The sequence below is a fragment of the Macrobrachium rosenbergii genome, chromosome 8 (genome assembly GCF_040412425.1).
Source record: "Macrobrachium rosenbergii isolate ZJJX-2024 chromosome 8, ASM4041242v1, whole genome shotgun sequence".
Lineage (NCBI taxonomy): Eukaryota > Metazoa > Arthropoda > Malacostraca > Decapoda > Palaemonidae > Macrobrachium > Macrobrachium rosenbergii.
In genome coordinates, this window is record NC_089748.1 from 7,297,165 (window position 1) to 7,321,488 (window position 24,324).

The 24,324-nt window shown below is 39.0% G+C and overlaps 1 protein-coding gene across 3 annotated transcripts in view; it reads left to right on the plus strand.

Annotated features, from left to right (window-relative positions):
- Nucleotides 1-24,324, plus strand: part of LOC136840582 (E3 ubiquitin-protein ligase RNF19B-like) — a 173,847-nt gene that overhangs the window by 141,352 nt on the left and 8,171 nt on the right. For all 3 annotated transcript variants that reach the window (XM_067107230.1, XM_067107232.1, XM_067107231.1), the window contains exons 9-11: nucleotides 1,058-1,155; nucleotides 11,430-11,625; nucleotides 11,814-11,997. In XM_067107230.1, coding sequence (XP_066963331.1) covers nucleotides 1,058-1,155; nucleotides 11,430-11,625; nucleotides 11,814-11,997 — 478 coding nt within the window. The remainder of the gene's footprint in view (nucleotides 1-1,057; nucleotides 1,156-11,429; nucleotides 11,626-11,813; nucleotides 11,998-24,324) is intronic.

Sequence of the window (24,324 nt, forward strand, 5' to 3'; positions counted from 1 at the left end):
TTCTCTCTCCCTAAAGCAAGAGATTGTTAACAACTCAAAATTCAGTTATTGAATGTGATCTACTTTGTTAAATGTATGAAAATACTTTGTAAGCTCAGTTGTGTTTGAAGTGATGTTTCTGACAGAGGAACTAGCTGAAAGGATGCTTTCTTGCATCTGGCCGCACAGTGTATTGCACAAAGCTATCTCTTACCAGTGGAACTGCTTTCTAACATATCCAGTATCATTATTAGTTGATGATGTCTTGACCTCAAATTCTTCAAGTCAAAATGTTGTTAATCATGGAATATCTGTAATTCACTTGTACATGGGTTTAACCAAAGGCTAAAGGCATTACAGCTTAATAAAGTCTTAATAAAGTTTTGCAGAGAAGCCTTGAGTGGCTTTTAGTGGGTATGGGGAGACTCAAAACATCACCCTCCAGGTCCAGTTTATTCATCTTTTGAAGGCAAGCTTCAATCGAACACCTAAGAGAATTAGGTCTGCTATTAATTCCAAGTGAAGGATGCATTCCTATGGAAAACTAAACATTATAAGGAATAGTAAGCAACAAAAGTAAGGTGGTGGCCTCAGGAAGGTCCCAGACTAACACAAAAGTTGGTAGAAAGAGGAAGAATACTTTTACTTTGATAAGAAAACAAAAATATAAAGAAAATATAAAGCAAAACAATACCAGTAATAGTTAGGAATCAGAGCTTTATCATGAAAAAGGCATTTGAGAAATTAGGAAATAATGCATCCCATTCTGTGATTTCTTATCCTTGTAAGAACAATATGTTCTAGATGAACTCTTAAGTGGATATCCCCACAGAGTAAAGTGATAGGCTCTACTACAGCAATGATATATACTTTTTGATACTGCATAATGTAAATATGAAAAGTGTTTCATATATTCTTTTTTTATGAACTGTTTATATGTCTATTATGAGAGGATTCTCTTCTAATAATAACATATGTAACTTTTATTACTTGAATATTTAAGGGGGAATATGTTTGTTGAAAGAATGAATATGTAAAGCCTGGCATATTTGCTGATTAGTAATAATTTGTTTTACAGGAATCCCTATCTGGGTTGGACGTAAGCTTCATGCTCGCTATTCTACAGGTAGTCGTCACCGTCGTAATTTAGCAGTTGTTGGTGGAGTCACAGCTTCAGTAAGTTAAATGTTTAATGCTGTTACAGTTACTAGATCTTTGATCACAAACTTGTTACATAGTGATGGGCCTGGATGCCTGATACACCAGCAAGTGGCTTTAGCTTAAAGGCACATAGATTTCCAAAACTAGTTGGACTTGAAAATGTTAAAAACTATTGCACAAGTTATGTTTACCAATAAAGTATTCAGCAAGATTTCTGGCAGATTTGAAGTAGTTGATAGAGGAATTAAGTCGGTAATTGTGGTTAAATGGAGTCATTCTGGAAGCTGATGTTGAATTGAATGTGTATTCACAAAAGTATGAGCTGGTTTAAGAGACAGATGGATAAAATAATGCTGGTGTTGTGTGGCAGTGCTACAGGGTACAGTAAACCTCCAGCATTTGCGGTCTCTATTCGTGGATATCTCTGTGGAACGTATCTACCCATTATTCACTGAAAATTCGCTCATTCGCAGTATTTTTCACTGAAAAATATTCACAAATTACTGTATTTTCATATCATTTTCATGACTAAATGCACTTTTTGTGATTAAACTATTGAAATACTGAGGTATAAGCATTTTTAGAGTTTTTTTTGTGTTTCAACTATCAAAATAGGCAGTTCTAAGTGTTTTTAGAATGGTTTTAAGTATTCGCGGATTTTAGCTATTTGCGGGGCGGTTGGTACGCATCCCCCACAAATATGGGGGTTTACTGTACAGGTTGACCATCACTAATCCGGCATCATTGGGACCTGGAGGGTGCCAGATTAGCCATTTATTAGGTTAGAATACATGAAATCCAGTAGCTAAGCACCTCATCTTAGAATTAAAATATCCTATAAATCAGTACAAGTTGGTTAATAAAGAAAAGACAATTATCAAATACAGGTAGTGCTCGAGTTACGATAATTCGACTTACGATATTTTGAGTTTACGATTACGATGGGGTTAACAATTAATATCGGTACGAAAATGTTTAGGAAATATGTTAAGAATTCGCGCAGGCGCAGGCAGCAGGTACAATCAGTCAGCGAGAGAGACCAACTTACAATAGAATAACTTCTTTTCTTCCATCTCTTTATTCCATCTGCTAGTTAAAAAAGTAAAAGAGAATGATAAAAGTATTGTTAGTAACGTTATACTCTTGCGTAAATGCGTACAGCCATAAACAACCGAACGGGAAACTGTTGTTTTGCTAATAATCCTATTGGATAACAACTGTTTTGCTTGTATTTCAACCATCGTACGATAATACACAATTACTGTATTTATGTTACAAATGACGTTAAGTACTGTACAATAGGACTGATATATTTTTTACACTCTACCCTTATTCTCTTTGGAGAAAAGATCGGCAGGGAAATATACTGCTACAGTAATTTAAAGCTGTAAGTTGTAGCTGAAGCTGAGAAAACAATGTTCAAGCTGCTAATGACTATAAATTATCGTGCATCGGCAACATGGATGAAACCGTAAATAGAACTGGAGAGAATGTATTTTAATCAAAACTACTGGGCATCAAAGAATACAAATTACTACTGTTTTCACGCCAATAAAAGATAAGTATGTAAAGCTCGTGTTATGATGAAATCAAGAGAAAATAGTGAATGGAATCTTGATTTTTTTGCACAAAACAAACATACCCCCAAACGGCCAGCCGCAATTCCCGCGAACGTCATATATTAACGAAAAAAAATAGCTAAATTAATTTCACAACGAAACGTATTTAAGTTATATTTCGACTTAAAAACACTTTGTATAACGAAAAATATCCGTGTCCCAAATAAATAAAGTATCCATATTCATTTACGCTAACTAGAAGCAAGAAAAGCGCTTTGAACTTGTTAAATGCGCGAAATAAACACCGCGATATTATTCCCAAAACAAAACATTGATTGCAATTTATAATACAAAAACAATACGAGAATATACGCAATTGGAAACAATGTAGTAAAGCATAACTTGTTAAAAGATCTATGAAAAAGATGCACATTCGTTATGTTGATGTTTGTATAATAATTTTAATATGTGAATAGAGTTCAGTATAATGTAGGCTAGGCTACCAGTTTGTTGATGCATCACACTGCGCCACCAAATCGAAGCGGCCGGCGAGCGAGTTAGCGCAGCGACCCGGGAAATTTGAAAATGTGCGGAAACATTGCAAATTACTCTAGCCGAAATTTGTGCCGGATTACTGATTGTTCCGGACTACTGATTGCTGGATTAGTGATGGTCAACCTGTATATGGTATTTGTTCCTACACAAATACAAACCCTTGGTCTTTATGCATAGGGATTAACTTTCAGCAAGCTGGAAGTCTGGCCATTAAACTTTTGCAAGGTTGGTTATGGGGCAGAAGTACCACCCACTCACGTCGGTATACATTCATTTCTGCACAGTTTACTTTCGGCTGCCCTCTTGACATCTTGACAAGATGTGCATTCATTTCTCTGTCCTGCCATTTGACTTTCTCTTCTGCTTTTGAATTTATATTGTTTATATTTATTTTTTATACTTTGTGTGTATTGATACAGTATATTGAAACATTCCAACATGTTTTTCTGTCTGTATAATGATATATTCACTTATGCTAGCTACAAAGCCTGCATAAGTTTTGGGAGACTTTCTCCTTATACAGTAAGCTCCCCATATTCGTGTTCTGAAGATATGCGGACTCACCGATTCACGGATTTCTCCATGGAACATATAGACATTGTTAGTGGAAAATTAGCCTGCTTGTGGTATTTTTCACTGAGAAATATTTGCTAATTACTGTATTTTCATATAATTTTCATGACTAAATGCACTTTTTGTGATAAAGCTATTAAAATACTCAGATATAAGCATTTTTAGATTTTTTTTTTTTTTTTTTTTTTTTTTTTTTTTTTGAACTATCAAAATAGGCAGTTCTAAGTGTTTTTAGATGGGTTGTAAGTATTCGCAGATTTTAGCTATTCATGGGGTGGCGGGGTACACATTCCCGCGAATACGGGGCTTACTGTATATCATTTTACTTTTTTTTTTTGTTGGCTTTTCGTATTTAAACAAACCCAACACCAATCTCCTTTGTGTTTGTTTTTTGTACTCTGCTTTCATGAACAAACAATGTTTTTTTATTTTTGACTCCATAATTTCTTGGAATGTTGTAATGTATTAGTCTTTCAGGTGTTGTGTAGATTGAGAGGTTAGAGACAAGACAGGTTTTTCATGTTTCCAGGTGAGGGTTTCGTATTCAGTTCGTACAAAGATACTTCTTGCTTAAACCTAGCAAGTTTTTCCCCTCTCCCTCAACACAGAGGTTGATGTCGCAAGATCTTTGACAGTGCATTGGTCCCCACTTGCTTTCCAAAGCCAGTGGGAGTTTCTGTCTACGGTTCCTGTCTTGTTTCTTGCCCCGTCTTTTGGGGGTGGGGGTGAGTCGAAGGCTCGCTTCCTTCCCCTCTGAATTTTTTTTTTTGCGCCAAGAGGAAGCATCAGAGGAAGAAGGCGCCATCTTGGAAGGGGTTTTCTCCTCCGATGGCCACTTCTCAGTCTCCTGGTTTCTTCTGTGCATTCTTCCCCCAGTTGTTTCTTCCTTGGAAGATTTTACCCCTTTCCATTCTTCCTTAGCTTCATCTATGGAAGTTTTGGGAGAGGGGTAGGAGATATTTTCTCTCTGGGTGGGGAGGTCTCTTCCCCCTTGAGTGAAGAGGCAACGTCATCTTGTTCTATTTCAGGATCGAAGGCTCAGAAGATATCAGGACTTTTCTAAGCCTGCCGGGGGTACCAACCTTGGGTGGCCTATTTTCCCATTTCCTGTCCTCTCACTTGATCATGTCGCCCACCTTCAACAGTTGCCAGCCTTGCTGCTCTCCCCCCTAGCCTAGCTGTATCAGTGTTGCCACTTCAGTTTTTGGTGTACCCTAACCAACGTTTTGAGTTGGTGGCTGCAGTAGCTAACCCGTTCTCCTCTTCATAGTCCAATGGTTCCGGATCTGTCGGCAGCATATCCCTCTCACAGCTTTGGAAGCCCTTCGGTAATCTTGATTCTACCCTTGTTCCGTCAGCAGCATATCCCTCAGAGCTTTGGAGCCCCTTCCACAATAACTTCTAGTGCTCCGTCTTCTGATGCTCTTCTGAAAGCAGTGATTGACAGAGTCAACATTATTTTTTGAGAGATATTCACCCGTGTTGTGAAGAAGTGTCGCAGGTCTCCATCTTCTCCTCCATCTTCCTCCGTCTTCATCTGACCATGGCCATGGTTCTCCCGCTCCAGCTCGCGACTGTCTCACTGATGAGGGCGTGTCATGTACAGCCACTTCTCAACAGTTCTCCCTGTTCCCGACCCGAGAACCTCTACTGCGGTGACTGATGCCTATGAGATGACATCTTCTGCTCCTGCTCTCTCCGCGGAGTCTCTCTCACAGGATGTGATGACAAGGCTCCTGTTAAGAATCCAGGGTATTGAAAATTTGGAAGTTCACCCATTTCCTTCTGGGTCCCGCAATACTATGACAGACGTGAGAGATTCTGCATGACCGCGGACGTGTTTCCAGCCTAGGCTGTTTCCGCCTTGTAGCTCACATGTCCTTGGCATTAGTCTCCGTCATTCCAGAACTCCTCCCAGTTCATGCTTTCCCAAGAGGCCCTCTGGTCATCATTCCAGCTCCCACGACCACGTCCTGTCGAACATCCGAGTGTGTGAAGACACACACATATATGCAGTTACTTCAATCCAGTCAGCCATTCAGCCTCAATCCTAGGTGTTTTGTCGTCTCTTGCATTCTCACTCTCCTAGGAGAGATCAGGTTCACGCAGCCACGGACTTACACACTTCCTCCAGAGATACTTCGTGCTTCAAAGCATCAACTGAAGGACATTCACATACTTGAATTGGTTAGGTTGGGATAGGTAAGTTGGGTACTTAACCCTTAAATGCTGACTGGACGTATCGTACGTCGACTAAAATTGTCTGTCAGGTGCCGAGTGGACGTACAGTACGTCGACTACAAAAAGTTTTTTTTAAATATTCGCGGAAAAATAATTATAGGCCTAGTTTGCGAAAGTGATCTGATGAGAGGATGGATAATTGCAGTCTCCCCCATAGTGATCAGCCTTTTTTGGTGTCTCCCACGAGAGAGATGTCAGAGAATTGGTGTCTGTAGCCCACCGCCCTCTGGACTGCCCTGTGTCTCTTGGTCTTCTCTGTGGTCTGAGCCCTTTGACACCTCTCTCAACCATCTTCTGACTCAAGTTTGTTGCATTCTCCGAAGGATTTATTTGGTAGTTTAGCACTCATATTTACCAACTCACGTATCACCATTTTTTGTAGAGACTGATAGTGATGTGTGTGATTGGGGGAGTTATCTGGGGATTATAGACATATTGTATTTATTTAATCCTTACAGGCCAGGCTAAAATATATGTTAAGCACAGCCCTAGGCTGGGCAAACTTTATGGAAAGAGGAAGATATGCAAATGCATATGATATATAAGAAAAAATTCTAAAACATTTTCTGTATCTTCTAGGGAGGTTGAAAGTGAATATATACAAGACTTGATAAATATGCAAATTTTACAAAGTTATACAAGTTTTTCTAATAATTTTAACATTTTATTTTGAAAAATTTAATTACAGCTCCCACAGTATCATAACTGCTAAGAACTAAAATCAGTAACAAAATCTGAGTAGATTTATGGTAAAATATTTACGAGATGTACTCAGATGGGGAGATGCAATTCTTGTTATTGAGGTATGCATGCTTTTTCTAATATTTCTTTGTACTTTAGTTTGCAAAATTACAATTATAGCTGACATACTATCATTAAAGATAAAAATTAAACCCAACAAGAATCATGGGTATATTTATGAGCAAATATACAAAAAGACATCCTCGGATGGGGAGGTACAATACATTCCCCCATGAAATCTCAAGTCAAATGGATCTCTCTCTATCTTGTACTGAGCTACTAGAGTTGTCATTTTTCCCGCAAAATTTGTTCAAACTGTATGGTGTGAAATACTGATCCTCACCTGAGGTGGTCCGCTCCTCACTGTAAAGCTATTATTATGCCTCACATGATCATGCCCGTCCAATAAGGGTTAAGATTAAAGAGAGACAAGGCAAGAATTACAGAGAAATTGAATGAAGTACCACATTCCCCAATGGACTGGGTCTTGGCCAAACAAAAGACCCAACAGCCATAATGAGAAACTTTATCCTGCATGCCAAGCTCACTGACATTCCTGAAGCATCAAGGGCTAACTGGAACACCAAGTGCAGTAAAGAAATGTCTACCAATGGCTCACAAGGAGGGATGGTGAGGCTGTGCAGTACCATAGTCAAGCCTCAACTTGGAGGTTTAACTGTAGCCTTAGGAATCGACTAGGCAAAATGATGAAACAGGTCAGATGGTTCATATTGTTTCCTGAATCAAAGCCATGCAGGAGAAAGTATGAAATGAAAACAGATTTGCAAACTTAAATAATTTAGAGAGAGTTTTTTTATGGCTTTTAGGTAGATGAATTAGTCTGGTAACATGGAAACAGCAGCTTTGCTTGGATGAACACCCCTTCATTACATCAAGTAAGAAACCATGTCCACTTGCTCTAGTAAAGCAAGTGATAGGAGATTCTGGAAAGGTTGGAGATGGTTAAGGCTGCAACTTCCAAAAACTCACTATCCTAGAGTTTATGCTGGATAACCCCCATACACAAAGAGCAAGACCCTTAGGGTGATTGTGAAAACAGTGAAAATGGAGCTCCTTCAGAAGTGATCTCGTAGTGGGAAGAACTCGGGGGTTGTATGTGGTGAGATCTAAGAGGTCTAGGAACCAATCATTCGTCTGTTAAGTACAAAACTTGCCAGGGACCTGTCTCAGAAGTCCAAACAAGGAAAAGACATAGACTTACAGACTCCCAGGCCTGAAGCATTTTGTCCATTCCCAAGCCATTGGGTCCAGATAGTGAAGGATAGTCATGATGGTCTCAACAGCTAGACTGGGCATATTCTGACATCAAAACTGTCTTACAATACAAATCCAGCTGAAGTTGAAGTAAGTAAAATTCAAAACTGACTGAAGAACTAGCTTCACCAGTGACACCAGATGGTTTGTCAGTACCTATCAAGACTTGGCCATGGGCCGAGGATGATGAAGAAACTCTTGAATAACATTCTAGAAATGATCTATTCCTCCAAGAGGCAGGCCAACTCTTTAGTGGTGTCAGTCCACTTCCCAAAGTCCAGTGCACTACCTGCAAAAAGGCACTAGGTTCAACTTCTCCAAGTTTATCTGCACACCAAGGCTTGACACAAGGCTAAAAGAACCTTCTAATGTGTTTTCATGTTTTAGAAAGGCCAAGACTAGCTAGTCATCTAGAAACTGATGGAACCGATGACCTAGCCAGAGAGCCCAAGCAGTCACAGATGCCAGAGTTCTTATAACCCCCGAATTGCTGTACAAAGACTGAAGCAAACAACCCAAAACTGGAACACCTTATCCTGCCATACAAAGCAAAGATATGATAACCACACTTTCACCTGTACTTAGTATATCTGCCCTGCACCCATGGGGGCACCTTTGTTAGTTTAAATAAAAATGCACATGGGAGGATGGATGTTCTGAACAATAATAAAACTGTCCGGTTGGGAGTAAAAAAAAAAAAAAAAAAAAACAATCCAGCCAGGCAAACTAGTTGTACATTGTTTATATGCTGATTCACTTAGTGAGAATGTGGGCTGAGTTTTATTTTCCTGTTAAACTTACACATGCACAGCATTCATTATATGTAAACACATTATGTAGAATATCGTTATATATGTATCTTGTGTTTGATGATAGTTACCTAATCATGAATATATGGTTTGGGTAGGCCAGGCTACTGTTATGAAAGTTCTTGAGTGAGACCTTGTGCTTGCTAAAGTCATAATTTTGTTTTGTTTTGTATGTATCATAAACTTATTATAAGAAGACATGAATAATTCTTATTCCTTTGATATCTGTGTAACTTTTCAAGTTAAGAGTTTCCATTGTCTAGCCTGGTTCAGACTAGGATTTTGGGAGGTAGCATAGCCTAGGTTAGCCTACTCACTATTCCTGTGACTAAATTTCAGAAATATTTTCAGCCCCCCTTGATCTATTTAGTGAGGAGAATAAATTAAAATGGCTTGCCCAACTAAAAATTTTAAGGAATGATGAAAATTGAGTTATTGACAGTTTTGTACTGTTTTGTGTCTAGATAAACATATTCTGAAGTGTTATCGCTTGAAAAGATTTTTAGGTGGGTTTATTGACATTTTGTTCATTGGTTTTATTGCCCCTTGGGCGACAAATTAAATTCCAATCCAGTGTAGTTTAAAATAATTTATATGCTTGCGTTACCTACAAAAATATACCCATTTTTTCTAGTGATGATATCGAGGAAAACATTAGATCAGAGTAACTCGTCCAAATTTCCCCTTCCTCTTGGCACTCATCAAAGTGGCACCACACATGTACTGCACTAAACAACTTACATATAATGTTTTATATTTCTTTACTTATTTTTAGTTTTGTATTTCTTGACTTATTTTCACAGTACATTTGACCCCCAGTATTCGAGGGGGATGCGTACCACTGCCCTCCATGAATAGCTCAAATCCGCGAATGCTTAAAACCCCTCTAAAAACGCTTATAACTGCCTATTTTGATTGTTCAAAACACCAAAAAACCCTCTAAAACGGCTTATACCTAAATATTTGATAGTTTTATCATAAAAAGTTTGTTTAGTCATGAAAATATGAAAATACAGTTATTTGTGGATATTTCTGTATGAAACATACCACAAATAGGCGAATTTTCCGTCAATAATTTGTATATATGCTCCACAGAGAAATCCATGAGTAGGTGAAGCCACAAATCTGGAACAGTGAATAGGTGGGAGTCCACTGTGTAATAACCATGATATGTAAATGAACATGCTGTATACAAATATACATACATATGCAAATCTTCCTCATCATCATTCACATACTGTATACTAAATTTGTTATCATAAGTGAAATAATTTAAAAGTCAGTTTATTTTGTGTGACAAATGATAAAAATAGAATGAGTATTATGTGTTTTTTCCTCAGGATATTTTTACAGGGTGTCTATACTTGATTAAAGAAAAATATGTAAGTATATGGCAACATTTCCTTTGGGCATGTCATGTAGTGCCACAGTGTACTTCATGAGTCATGCCACTCCTGGCTTTTTAGTGCATTTCTGAATACAGTTTTTTTCTGTCATAAGAGGAGCAATGAAGAGATATATTATAAGAGAAATATGTAAAACTATATGCACTATGAAAATTGAAAAGACATAAGAAATCGGAACAAAAGCTAAGTGTCTGCATTGGATATATGTCATGAATGTCAATCACCCAAGAGAAAACCAAGCAGGGAGCACATTTCTTTTCATTGAATTATTTTGCAAATTCAGGGAATGTTTCTGATATGAAGAAATACTTTTACTGCAAAAATCTGCTTTCTACCTATCCATGTTTTATAGCTACTGTATTAAAAAATAAGCAAAAAAATTTATTTTTGCTGTTTTCTCAAAATATATTTAAAAAAAGTAAACAAATGTACTTCAAGGAAGACTGAAAAAATTCAGTGAAATTTTTACAGCTTGTAGTATAACTTTATAACTGTGTCTCTCATAAGGAAAACTGTTTTTGACTGCAAATTTTTGTTATGTATATTTTTAATAAAGAATTACATCAGTTTTTTCTAACTGCAAAATTTATAAACTCACAGGTCAAATTTTATGTTTTCATTATGCATGTATTTTCAGTATTAGTTGTTTAATAAGTGGTAAAAATTTGAAGCAAATCCCTTCTATCAGAAGGTAGCAATGCTTACCTACTTAATAATGGATCCTTATGTCAGCGGTGAAAATTGGCACGCCCCTTAAAATGGAATTCATGTAATTTTTGGATTGTGTTGTTCTTTTGCATTTTTAATATGTAACATTTTGTATCATAAAACTGGAGCCTAATAAACTGATCTTGAGTGTAAAGCAAGTCCAAGTGTATAGTAAATGGATTTTTTCCTTCTGTTATGAAGGTGCCTTATTTTGAGACTTGTCCAGAGGTTTAGTTATACTGTTGTCTCTTTTTGAGTTTCTTTTTTTAAGTTACTGACATGACAATTTTTCTTCAGCTATCAACATGAGGTATGAGCATTCATACTTAATGAGGACAGGAGCCTAATTAAAATATACATTTAATTAGAATATACGACCACATTTATATCCTGGTTTGTCAATGAATATATTTTCTTTTCAGGTTGTTATATCTCCTGTGTTGGCAGGACTTGCTGTAAGCATAGGTGTGCCAATTTTATTAGCTTATGTGTATGGTGTAGTTCCCATTTCTTTATGTCGCTCTGGAGGATGTGGTGTATCAACATCAGGTGGAGAAGTTCGGATTGCCTTTGATGATGAAAATGACATGGTCTTTGGTATTCCAGGGAGACAGTCAGGTAAATCAGTTAAATTGCATGATAGTCAATATTGTTTTTTTTCTCAATTTTATATTGGATGAGCAGAAAAAATCTTTAAAATTTCAAATTTTAAACCTGCTATGCTCTTATACTGCATTGTAATTGATTTTTTAAGATTTGTTAAACAGGGTGCATCAAGGAAGATTTTTTTTTTTCTATCCCTTAAGAATTGAGTCATATTGGTGGAGGGACAGCCAGTATTGGTGAAGTATCTTGCGGTGCCTCCCTTTCTGCTGACTCTGCTGCTCACGTCCTTGCTGATAGTGACCGTGAGTCTGCCAGTAATACTGCCATTGCTCCAGCCTCTCTTACTGGTTCCATAGCATCCTCTTGTATATCTAGAACCAACAGGTAGGTTTATACTTTGAATTACCCCAAAATAATTGGGAGAATTATTATTTTAAAATGACTGAAAATTTTTATACTACCAACCCCCAGATTTGTTTCTGTTGTTGTAAAATAGTTTGACTACACTGTAGCTGCTTCAGTTTATTAAGTAGTTTTATGATACTGCCTTCTTGCCAAAAACAAAATTTAATGGCAATTTTAATGTTAAAAAGATTACAAGTCAAGAAAATGTTTTTGTTATAAAACAAGCTTTTATACAAACTCAGTGAATGTAAAATAGCTTTCAGCTCTGCAAGGTGCATGCGAATGCACAAACAAAATATTCTAAAAAGGTTGGTTCCACTGCATGTGCTTAGCCAACTTTCTGTTGATTAGTGTACGTATCAATATTTCTTATTCAACATTGCATACTCCATTTGAGAGAGTTGGAAAGGAAGGAGGACAACATTTTTTTGATGAATGGGCATGTATAAAACCCATTTATCAAAAAATAGCTTGAACCATCATTTAAGAGGGAAAACAATTGGCACCTCTGTTAGGTATGTGTTGGCGCTGATAAGCGAAAGTTGGTGTTTTTCGCCACTGAAAATATCCAAATTTGTCGCTAGACAAGTGCCGTAAAAACCAGATCGCCGATAATTGAACCTGCCGATAACTGGGGACTGCCTGTATATGATAATAGTGGTATTTTTAGTTTTATTTCAGTATCATGTCTTGTGGAAGAATCTAGTTTTAAATCTGTTTTATTTTTGTAATGATCTCTGAGTAGTTTCAGATTGACTTTATTTATTTGTATAGTTTCAAATTGACTTCATTTATTTGTAGTTTTTTAAGAATGATATGAACATGAGTTATCCTGGTTGTCATGATGCCTGGTAACTTCTAATCTTTTATTCACTCACTCAAAGACAACCTTAGCCAGACTTCTAAGTTTAGTGAAATTACGCCATGAAAAATCTGATCGATTTTTCCTCTATAAATGATGAGCTGCTTGTTTTTCATGGTAGGCAAGCTTAGATGTAGCATTAAACCATGGCTTATCTTTCAGAAAAAAACTAGGGGACCGTAGGAGGAATTCTCTCGATAAGAGTGTTAAGAGGACCATTCAAGCACTCAATAATATTTAGACCTTTAAAGATATTGCTCCAAGTGATCTCAGTAAGATCACAGTGAATGCATCCCTATTTGCCTGGATTTCAAATATACCTTTCTTGAAAAGCTAACATTAGGAACAGTTTGATGCATCTCCACATTAACCTTCATCTCACTAGGATTAGATGAGCCCACAAGCAAACCTACTCCCCAAGATACAACCCAAGTAACAAATGTGAATACATGGTCAAGACAGTTGCCAGATTGGTGTGTGGGTTCATTTATTAATTGCTCACAAGTATAAATAGTGGAAAAATCTAAAGCGGTAAAACCATGATTATCTGTGGCAGTAATAGAGTTCAGCCATTCAGTGTGATAAGTATTATAATCACAATGGAATTGAAACAAGCCTTGGAGTCAGCTTCCTGAACTGCTGCCATTTTTTTTTTTTTAGCAAGCAGCCATAAATAGTCGTCCAAATCTAGGTTCCTATAGCTAGCAAAAACATACAAGATATATTGGTCTACCACAGATAAAACCACCTGTTTCATGATATCCACACTCATACATTGGGCTATAAGATGCAGAAAAACCCTCTCTGATATACACAGCCATTCCATGGACCTTTGGAATGGCATTATGCTTGAGTAAAATGGGCCTCTTAAACCTTGGGATCAGCAATTTTAAATTGTGTTGCAAATCAGACATAGATGTTTCTGAACAAAATAGTATATCAAATTTGAGAGCAACAACATCCAAATCCTTTTTATTCGTATGTAATACATGGACATTGCTATATACAATATGACATTTCCTTGATTGATTCTGTGAATCAGGATTAAATTCAATATGGCCAGAAAGAAGGAATAATGTACTGTATATGAAACCAGTGTAAAGGAATATTTGCAAACTTTACAAAAACAATAATAGGAACAATATATATGTGTAAAGGCAAAATACAAAAGTGTATGCTGATAACAAGTCTAAGTTATTTCTGGAGTACACTGAAGAAGGGACCGTAGCGTTGGTTTTAAAAATTAAGTCATGGGTAAAGATAAAGAAAATAAGGATAAGGCAGCCTCTTGCTAAACCACCAGGAGTAACTGACAGAAGCCTGCTTGAGTGTACCCCCAAGCAAGGGAACTCCAATCAAGGCAGTGGAAGACCCTGGTACAAAGACTATGGCATCATCCAAGATGAAGAATGGTGGTTTTATTTTAGAGAAACCTTCTTATAGAAGAGATGCCTCTGAGGCTGGTGAATCTGTTCTACACAACAAAAAAGGGCAGGTCAACAAGGGTAGGAAATGTAGGGTGTTCATTGTTGTAAGTGTGTCTAAACAGTAAAAGATATGTAATGAATATGCCAGACTATTCTGAGTTGGTGTAGGCATAGAAAAACATCTGTGACATGAGAGGGACCCAAAAAACAGACTGTACAGGCCTGCTTTAGAAGGGACCTTAATCTCCTAGTGGTAGTATCCCAGGCTACATAACCCTTAACACTTAATTTTTATATAGGTAATTACTTAGCTAAGAGTTTCTATTCGAGCAGCAGCCTGAATTTTGAATTTTGTGGTGGCGATTCTTTTGTTTTGAGTTGGTGACACGACCCCGCTCACTTTCGGGGTAAGACAGAGGAACAACAAAGCCAAAGATCAATTTGTATATGTTGCTTGTATCTTCCACGCACGATGTTGACTAAGCAGCTTGGTTTTGAAATTTGTTTTCTTCTCACCCAGTGAAGTCTGTTTTGTATGATAGCCTTTCGACATTGTTGTTTAATAATTTTCCTTATTTAGACTGTTATACTGAGTTTGACTGTTAGCTAGTTTAGTTATGTCAGACACTAGCTCTTCAAGTTTCCAGTATTGCAGCAAAGGCTGCAATACCTGGTTAATAAAAATAACTTATGACTCATGCCCTGTGCACAAATTGCAGAGGGCAAGTTTGTTCTGTTAACCTTACTTGCGACGAATGCAGGGATTGCGGTAAATGGAAGACCATAGCTTCTCATTTAAATAAATTGGAGAGAGATTGTAAAAGGAAGGCAGCCACTAAAGCCGGCGAGAAATTGGTTAGTCAAACGACTCATAAGTCTAGTGATGTAGATATTCCTTTTGTATCTCCTATTATTCCCACATCTCCTGTATCAGTTCATTCTCCTAGTCCACCTTCTTCTACTGGCTCCTGGACTTCCAAGCCCAATCACTTCACCAGCATTCAAAATAAGTTTGATCAGAGATTAAATATGGTGGTAGGAATAGTGGCCCAATTAGGGGCATCGATGCGTGTCCTTATGGATAAGTTTGACAAGAAAAGTGAAAGTGAAGTGCTATTGGAGGAGGTGACTGTTCGTCCCATTGATTCTCCTAGGCATCGGTCACTGCCACACTCCCCTGAACCAGGTAGGAGGCATACCATTAACCCAAGGGAGGTCAGTGGGGTCTGCCCATGACAGTCGCCCCTCAGACCAACCTGTTACATCCCAGGTTGCATCAAGAGACAGCTCCTGGGAAGGCGTCTTGGACGTTCCTCAGCTTTCGTGTAGTTTGGAAGATTTTTAGCCGAACAGAAGGCACCAATGGCGTTTTCCCGATGAGTCACGCCCTTTGAAGAGGTGCTCTTCTCACAAGGCTCAAGCTCCTCGACTGCCCAGCAAAAGGTTGAGGGAGCCTTCTCTCAGTCCTCAGCCTTCTTGCAGTAAGTAGGACAGCCTTGAGTGCTTCTCCTTTCCTGGTCGCTAGGAACAAGTGTATAGTCACTCCTCTTCATTTAAGAAGCATTCACTTTCAGGCTCCAAGCACCCTGCTTCACGTGAGCAACATAGTTCTTCATCTAAGCACTCGGATTTGGCCGAGCGCCCTGTACTTGATGAGCGCTTTTCATGTATTGAGCACCCAGTAGCTGCTGAGTGCCTTGTATTAGCTGAACACCAGCCTTCAGTTGAGCTCCCTAAAGCGCCCAAGTTCCCGGACGCATCCACTTGCTCTAAGACTCTGCCACATCGACTTTCATCTGTTCCTCCTGCTGCCAATGCATTGGGGGAACCAGCCAGTGAATTGATGTCTGCTTTTAAGCTTCAGGCGCCAGCTTCATTTAGTTCGACGATGAATTGTCTGTCTTCCTCGAGTTTGGATCCAGCTTTGGCCCCTCTTTTAACGCAAGTTGGACAGCATTCTTCAGCTTCTGCACAGACTGTCGACTGCTAACCCCTCCTCAGATCCTCCCTTGCTCCTGTTTTGTCGGAGGAAAAGGATTTTGATAAAGATTCTCCAGCGACTCTTTACCCGACCCTTCTGAGGTTTTTGCTTCAGAACTTCTCAGAGTTCTTCCCTCCTGCGACTCCTACATCCCCAGCTTCATCTTTATGATGAGTGGTCAGCCTTCAGACATTGTCAGACTCCCTAAATTGGTTCTCTCGTCCTCTTCCAAGTAGCCCTTTGTGAAGTGGAGAACTGGCTTTCCGAGAAGAGGGAGCAGGGGAAGGCTTGCTTTAGTGTTCCTCCTCGTCTCTCAGTCTCATTACCTCTCTTATGCTACTGGAGAAGCTCCTTCCCTGGAAGTGGCTGCCTCCTCCCAGGGTGACTTCTCAAGACTTATTTACGCCTTGGCGAAGGTATTCTTTTTGGCGCAAGAGATGGACCACCTTTTGAAAAGTCTTTTTAAGACTTTTGAGGTTTTAAGGTTTATGGGCTGGTGTCTAGATGCTCTTGCCAAGAAAGTTCAGGAGCCCTCTCCTCTGACTGACTGCTCTTCAGAACTTCTTGATCTTCTCTCCTGCGCTGATTAAGCAGTCACGGACAGTTCGCAGGAATTTGCTTCGCTATACACAATGGGTGTTCTCAAGAAAAGGGAACTGTGGGTTTCCTTTACATTTAAGGGCATGACAGCGTCACAAAAATCAGCACTCCTATTTTCTCCGCTGGATAAACATCATCTTTTCCCGCAGACAACTGTTAGTGAGATCGCTTCCAGCCTGCATAAGAAGTTGACCCAGGACCTTCTGACACAGTCAACAAAGCGTCAGAGAAACTGGACCACCGTACCCACCAGGACATCATCTCCTCTGCAGTTGAGGCCCTTTCATGGGGGCAGGCAGAGATCTCAATCCAGGCCCAGGGGAGCAGTTAGGTTTACACCCCGAACCACCAAGAAGTCGTCCACTAAACCATCAGTTCGCAAGTGAGAACGCAGCCCTCCATGCCCCAGTGAGTGCAAGGCTTCTGCTCTTCTGGGATAGATGGAGCTTGAGAGGGGCAGACCAGTGGGTAATCAAGGTACTCAAGATGGGATATTTATCCTCTTCAGGGAGAGGCCTCCCTTGACCAACACTCCCGTCGTATTGATGCCCTACTCCGAAGGATCAGAGAGGTATTCGGCCCTCACGGAGGAGGTTTCCTCTCTCATCAGCAGGAAGGCCATAGAACTGGTCAGGAATTCCGAGTCGAAAGGGTTCTACAACTGGCTCTCTATAGTGCCCAAGTCTTCAGGGGGCTGGTAGAGACTGGTGCTTGACGTGAGTGCTCTGAATGCCTTCATAGAAAAGACAAAATTCAGTATGGAGACAACATAGTTGGTACTTGCATCCATCTGTCAGGGGGATTGGATGATCTCCCTAGACATGCAAGATGCATACTTTCATATCCCTATTCACGAGTATTCAAGAAAGTACCTCAGGTTTATCTTCAGGGATCGAGTTTATCAGTTCAAAGCACTCTGTTTCTGCCTCTCATTGCCCCATAGGTTTTTATGCGGGTACTTGCTCCCCTGGTGGGTTGGCTTCATTTAGCAGGGGTGAAGATCTTGCTCTATTTAGATTACTGGCTACTTCGCTGTCCCACAAAGGAACAATGCATGGACAACTTACAGAAAACGATTTGCATGACTCAGAATTAGGACTGGTACTGAATCACCAGAAATCGCAGTTGACTCCCACTCAGAGAATTCTGTGTTTGGGGATTCAGATAGACTCCCTGGGTTTTCGGGCGTCACCGTCCCCCAAGAGAGTGGAGGCCTTTAAGAAAGGTTGACCTGTTTCTTGCCCTTCGTTCGTGCTCAGCAACTCAGTGGATGATTCTCCTAGGCACTCTGGCCTCATTGGAGCAGTTTGTAAGGCTGAGGAGACTGCACATGAGGCCGCTGCAGTTTTACCTGAGAGCCTGCTGGGATTGCAAGGTATCAAGATCTTCACTTTTTTCCAGTCACAGCAGAGATAGAAGAGGACCTGTGATGGTGAAGATCCGAAGAAAGATTGACAGAAGGGAAATCTCCTCTCCCAGGAGCCCAACCTAGACTTCTTTTCCAATACATCGGATCTAGGTTGGGGAACGCTCCTCAGGAACCAAGAAGTCTTGGGAAGGTGGTCCCCGAAGGAGAAACAACTACATGTGAACGTACAAGAGTTAAAGGCAGTTTACCTGGGACTCAGACATTTTGCAATAGAAGTCTGCAACAAGACTATCATGGTGCATGCAGTCAACACCACGGCCTTGGCCTACATAAAACATCAAAGGGGAATTCACTCATTCTCTCCGTGCAAGATAGCGAGAGACCTGTTGTGCTGGGCAGATCAGAATCGAACCCAGTTGGTCACAAGGTTCATTCAAGGTAAATGCAGTGTCCTGATGGACGAGTTGATCTGCCAGAATCAGGTCCTTCCAATGGAATGGGTGCTGGACCATCAGGTTTGCTCCAACCTGTGGAGTCTGTGGGGGCAACCGACCTTAGAATTGTTTGCTACATCTCGGAATCACTGTCTACCTCTGTTTTGCTCCCCTGTCCCGAACCCTCTCGCAGGGGCAACAGTTGCAATGAGCCAAGATTGGTCAAATTTGAACCCTTACGCCATCCCACCGTTCAGGATGATAAGGGAAGTCGTCAAGAAGTTCCACTCTCACAACAACGAAAAGATGACTCTGGTGGTGCTCTTTTGGCACAAAAGGAATGGTTCTTGCACATTCTAAATCTCATAGACTTTCCAAGGCTCCTCTCTGCTATTCCAAGACTTCTCAGACAACCTTACTGCAGGGTACTCCATGAAGGCTTATCCACTCTGTCCCTGAAAAGCTTTCGACTGTCAGTAGACTTGTCTGAGCAAAAGTATTTTCGTGATTGACGGCGGAGGCCGTCACCAAGTGTAGACGTGACTCGTCCAACAAGCCCTACCAGGCAAAGTGGAAGGTATTTAGGACCTGGTGCAGAAGAAACAGTGTTTCATCTTATCAGACATCTATCTCTCAAATAGCAGACTTTCTTCTGCATTTGAGATCTTCATTAGGACGGTCTTCTTCCACCATAAAAGGTCATAGAGCGATGCTCAGCTCTTGTTTTCTGTCACAGAGGCCTTGACATTTCTTCCAACCAAGATATTTCAGATAATTTTAAGTCATTCAGTATCGCCAAATCTAGAAAGGAGGAGAATTTCCCTTGGAATCTAGATGTAGTGCTTAAGTGGTTATCTAGTACTCGCTTCGAACCTATGCGTTCTTCCTCACTGAGGAATTTGACAAGAAAGACTATTTTTCTTGTAGCGCTGGCCACTGTGAATAGAGTAAGTGAGCTTCATGCGATCGACAAGAGGATCAGCTTTTCGGAGACGCAGCTTGTTCCCTTTTATTAAATTTTTTTAGCGAGGAACAAGAACCCTTCCCACCCTTGGCCTTGTTCTTTCACCATTAAGAGCTTATCTGATATTTTAGGCACGGAAGAGGAGGAAAGAGTGCTGTGCCTGGTGAGAGCCCTCAGGTACTACCTGCACTGAACCGAGAAAGTTAGAGGGCAGTTTTTTAATTCATGGTGCTTGGTTAAAAACCCCTTTAGACCTTTATCAAAGAACGCCCTTTCCTCCTTCTTGAGGGATCTCATTATAGAATGTCACTCCCAAGTGGAGGAAAATGACTAAAAGTAGGTACTTAAAATTCATGAAAGTTAAAGCACATTATGTAAGGGCAGTCGCTACATAAGGAGCTTTCAAGCACACACTTTCCTTATCCTCCATTCTACAGGCAACATACTGGAGAAGCAAGTCGGTATTCGTGATGCACTACCTGCGGGACATAGAAATTGTTTACGAAAACTGCAATACCTTGGGACCGATGTCTGTAGCTGGAGTTGTGTTGGGCGAGGAAGTGTAGGAAGTACCCCTTCCTATGTATCTAGCTCTTTGCCTTGTTTGTGGTGTCAAGTTCTGGGGAAGCCTGGAGGGTAGAAGAGACTTGGAGTGCCCACCAATTTTGTAGTGTTGGGTAGTGGTCATGTTTAATTTTTATGGTGTAGGTGGTTTTGCTGTTTGGTTTTTTATTGTTTTGGTACTGCACCCTGGGCAGGGGCAATTGTCTGAGCTTTGTTGTCCTTCGGTATTGAACTTCGTCACAAAATTCCTGCTGTATATTCTGTCAGCCTTCGGAGTACCCCTTCGCTGCAGAGTATCCCACTTCAGTAGAGGCGACTCTGGCTATACTGCCACATATCTAGAGGTTGAGATGAGCGTCAACCAGAGGCAGTAATTATCTGCGCAGCTTTCTTACCAGGTAAGGAAACAACGAACATTGTCTCAATGTTAGCCTATTTTAGTTCATTAACTTTTCACATGTAGTGTTATTTTGCTGTCCACGATTCCCTGCCACCTTTCAATGTGGAATCACCTTAGTAATTACTGGGTAAGTTACTTATATAAAAATGACATTTTTATGATAAAATAGTTTTATATATACTTACCCAGTAATTACAGATGAAGCCTTCCCCCCTCCCCGCGCATGGACATTTTAGCATAAACAAATTGATCTATTGACTTAGTTGCTCCTCTGTCTTACCCCAAAAGTGGGCGGGGCCTTGTCACCTACACAAAACAAAAGAATCACTACTGCGAAATTCAGAATTTAATTACGGATGAAGCCCTCCCCCCTCCCCATGCATGGACATTTTATCATAAACAAATTGATCTATTGACTTAGTTGCTCCTCTGTCTTACCCCAAAAGTGGTCGGGGCCTTTGTCACCTATACAAAACAAAAGAATCACTACCGCGAAATTCAAAACTTAAGCTGCCATTTGAGTAGAAACTCTTATCTAAGTAATTACTGGGTAAGCATATATAAATCTAAGTAATTACTGGGTAAGCATATATAAAACTTTATTTTATCATAAAAATGTCACATTCATCTCAAAATGTTTTGTGAAACACTTTCTTGTATAAGGAGTTGGAGTTTCTGTTGCATTGCATCATAATTACATGACTATCATTCTCTGATGATTACATGGTTTCCAACTTGTTGCCCAATAGAAACTCTGTTCACCCTCCTCCCTTTTATCACCTCTCATGATCACCACTCATCATGTTAAAGGAAAATAATAAAGTGGCTACAATTGTGCTCAGTCATATTTTCCCTTGTGATGCTTCGTTTCAATTTTCCATAAGTTGTATTTTAACAGAGATCTTTCACATTCGCAGTTGATCCCTGATCCTCTTTTCTTGCCAAGAGCAACCAGATTTGCTGAACAGATGCACCAATATGCAGTAAATGTGCCTTACTGTCTAACTTCTCAGTTCCAGAAGTCTTTTATTTCTCACATCATTGGACTGTGAAACAGTTTCCCTGAGAATGTTGTGCAGTTGGAACCTCAAAGTTCAAGCTAAGATGCAGTACATTACTACCCTGAAACAATTAATTCTCTTTTTAATTTAATTTAATTACATTTTTATATATTTATATTAGTTAATTTGTTAATTTATTTTGTCTTTTCTAATAACTGATTTCTTCATCTGTATTTCCTACTACCTTCTGTTACTTCTTACTTCTCTCAAATTAACGCCATATTCTCTGGAAGATTGAATTACAAGTCAGTGGCCCATGTTGGCTTGTTCCATATGAATGGTGTTCATATTCTGAATAATAATACATAATAACAGTTTCATATTTACAGCATACAGTAAACCCCCTCTATTCACGTTCTTACAATTTGCGGACTCACGTATTCACGGATTTCTCTTTGGAAAGTATTACCCATTATTTGCAGAAAATTCGCCCATTCTTGCCCATTCGCGGTATTTTTCACTGAGAAAGTCACTAAATACTGTATTTTCATCTCACATTCATGACTAAATACACTTTTTGTGATAAAAATATTAAAATACTCGGGTAGTGTTCGGGTTTACGATAATTTATCGTACGATAATTCGATTTTGCAATGGAGTAAACAATTTAATACTGATACGACAATATTATTTATAAAACATTTTTAAATTTCGCACAGGCAGAGGCAGCAGTGTAATCAGGCATGAGAGAGACCAAATTACAAAAGACCACCTTCTTTTCCACAATCTCTTTATCTATCCTATCTTCTAGTTAAAAAAGTAAAAGAGAATGATAAAAGTATTGTTAGTACCGTTATAGTCTTGCGTAAATGTGTACAGCCATAAACAACCGACCAAGAAACTTGTTTTGCTTATAACCAAATCGGATAACAACAGCAGTTTACTGTATTTCTACCATCATACGGTAATAAACAATTACCGTAGGTTATGGCACAAATGACGAGTAGAATAGGACTGATATATTTTTACATTATACCCTTATTCAGTATGGATAAAAGATCAAGGAAATATACTGCCAAATTTAAGCTGCAAGTTGTAGCTGAAGCTGAGAAAACAATGTTCAAGCTGCTAATGATTATACTGTAAATTATCGTGCATTGGCAACATGGATGACTCTCGATCATAATTAAAATTGGAGAGTATTTTAATCAAAACTATTGGGCATGAAAGAACACATTACTGCTATTTTTACGCTGATAAATACGTAAAGCTCATATTATGATGAAATCAAGTGAAAATAGTGAACGAAATCTTGAATATTTTTTACACATAACAAGCTCCTCCAACTGGCCATCATCAATTGTCATCTATTAACCCTTAAACGCCTATTGGACGTATCATACGTCGACTAAAATTGTCTGTTGGGTGCCGAGTGGACGTACCGTACGTCGACTACAAAAAATTTCAACCTTCTGTCAACTTTGACTCGACCGAAATGGTCGAAAAACGCAATTGTAAGCTAAAACTCTTACATTCTAGTAATATTCAATCATGTACCTTCATTTTGCAACAAATTGGAAGTCTCTAGCACAATATTTCGATTTATGGTGAATTTTTGAAAAAAACTTTTCTTACGCATGGGCGGTAACTCATCCGAAAATTTCATAAATTCTTTCGTCATTTTGCCATAATTTTTGCACTGTTCTATATTAGCCGTTACATAAAGTTTTGTATATGAAAATATACGCAAATTCATGTACAATACAGCAAAATACAACCCATGGTTGTAGCTTTTATCAGTTTGGAAATATTTTCATATAAACCACGATAACTGCCAAAATTTCAACCATGGGTCAACTTTGACTCGACCGAAATGGTCAAAAAACACAATTTTAAGCTAAAACTCTTACGATCTAGTAATATTCAATCATTTACCTTCATTTTGCAACCAATTGGAAGTCTCTAGCACAATATTTCGATTTATGGTGACTTTCTGAAAAAAACATTTTCCTTACGTCCTGCGCCAGAAATTCTTTCGTCACGTTGTCGTAATGTTTGCACTGTTTTATATTAGTCGTTACATAAAGTTTTATATATGGAAATGTGTGCAATTTCATGTAGAATACAACAGAAAATAAATCATGGTTGTAGCTTTTATCAGTTTTGAAATATTTTCATATAAATCACGACAAATAGAAAAAATTTGACTTTCGGTCAACTTTAACTCGACCGAAATGGTAAAAAAACACAATTATAAGCTAAAACTCTTACATTCTAGTAATATTCAATCATGTACCTTCATTTTGCAACAAACTGGAAGTCTCTAGCACAATATTTCGATTTATGGTGAATTTCTGAAAAAAAAATTTTTCCTTACGTCTCTGTGTGTAACTCTGCCGAACATCTCAGAAATTCTTTTGTCATGTTGTTGTAATGTTTGCATCGTTTTACATTAGTCGTTACATAAACTTTTACATATGAAAATGTGCACAATTTCATGTAGAATACAACAGAAAATAGCTCATGGTTGTAGCTTTTATCAGTTTTGAAATATTTTCACATAAATCACGATAACTGCCAAAATTTCAACCTTCGGTCAACTTTAACTCGACCGAAATGGTAAAAAAAACGCAATTGTAAGCTAAAAATCTTACATTCTAGTAATATTCAATCGTTTAACTTCATTTTGCAATAAATTGGAAGT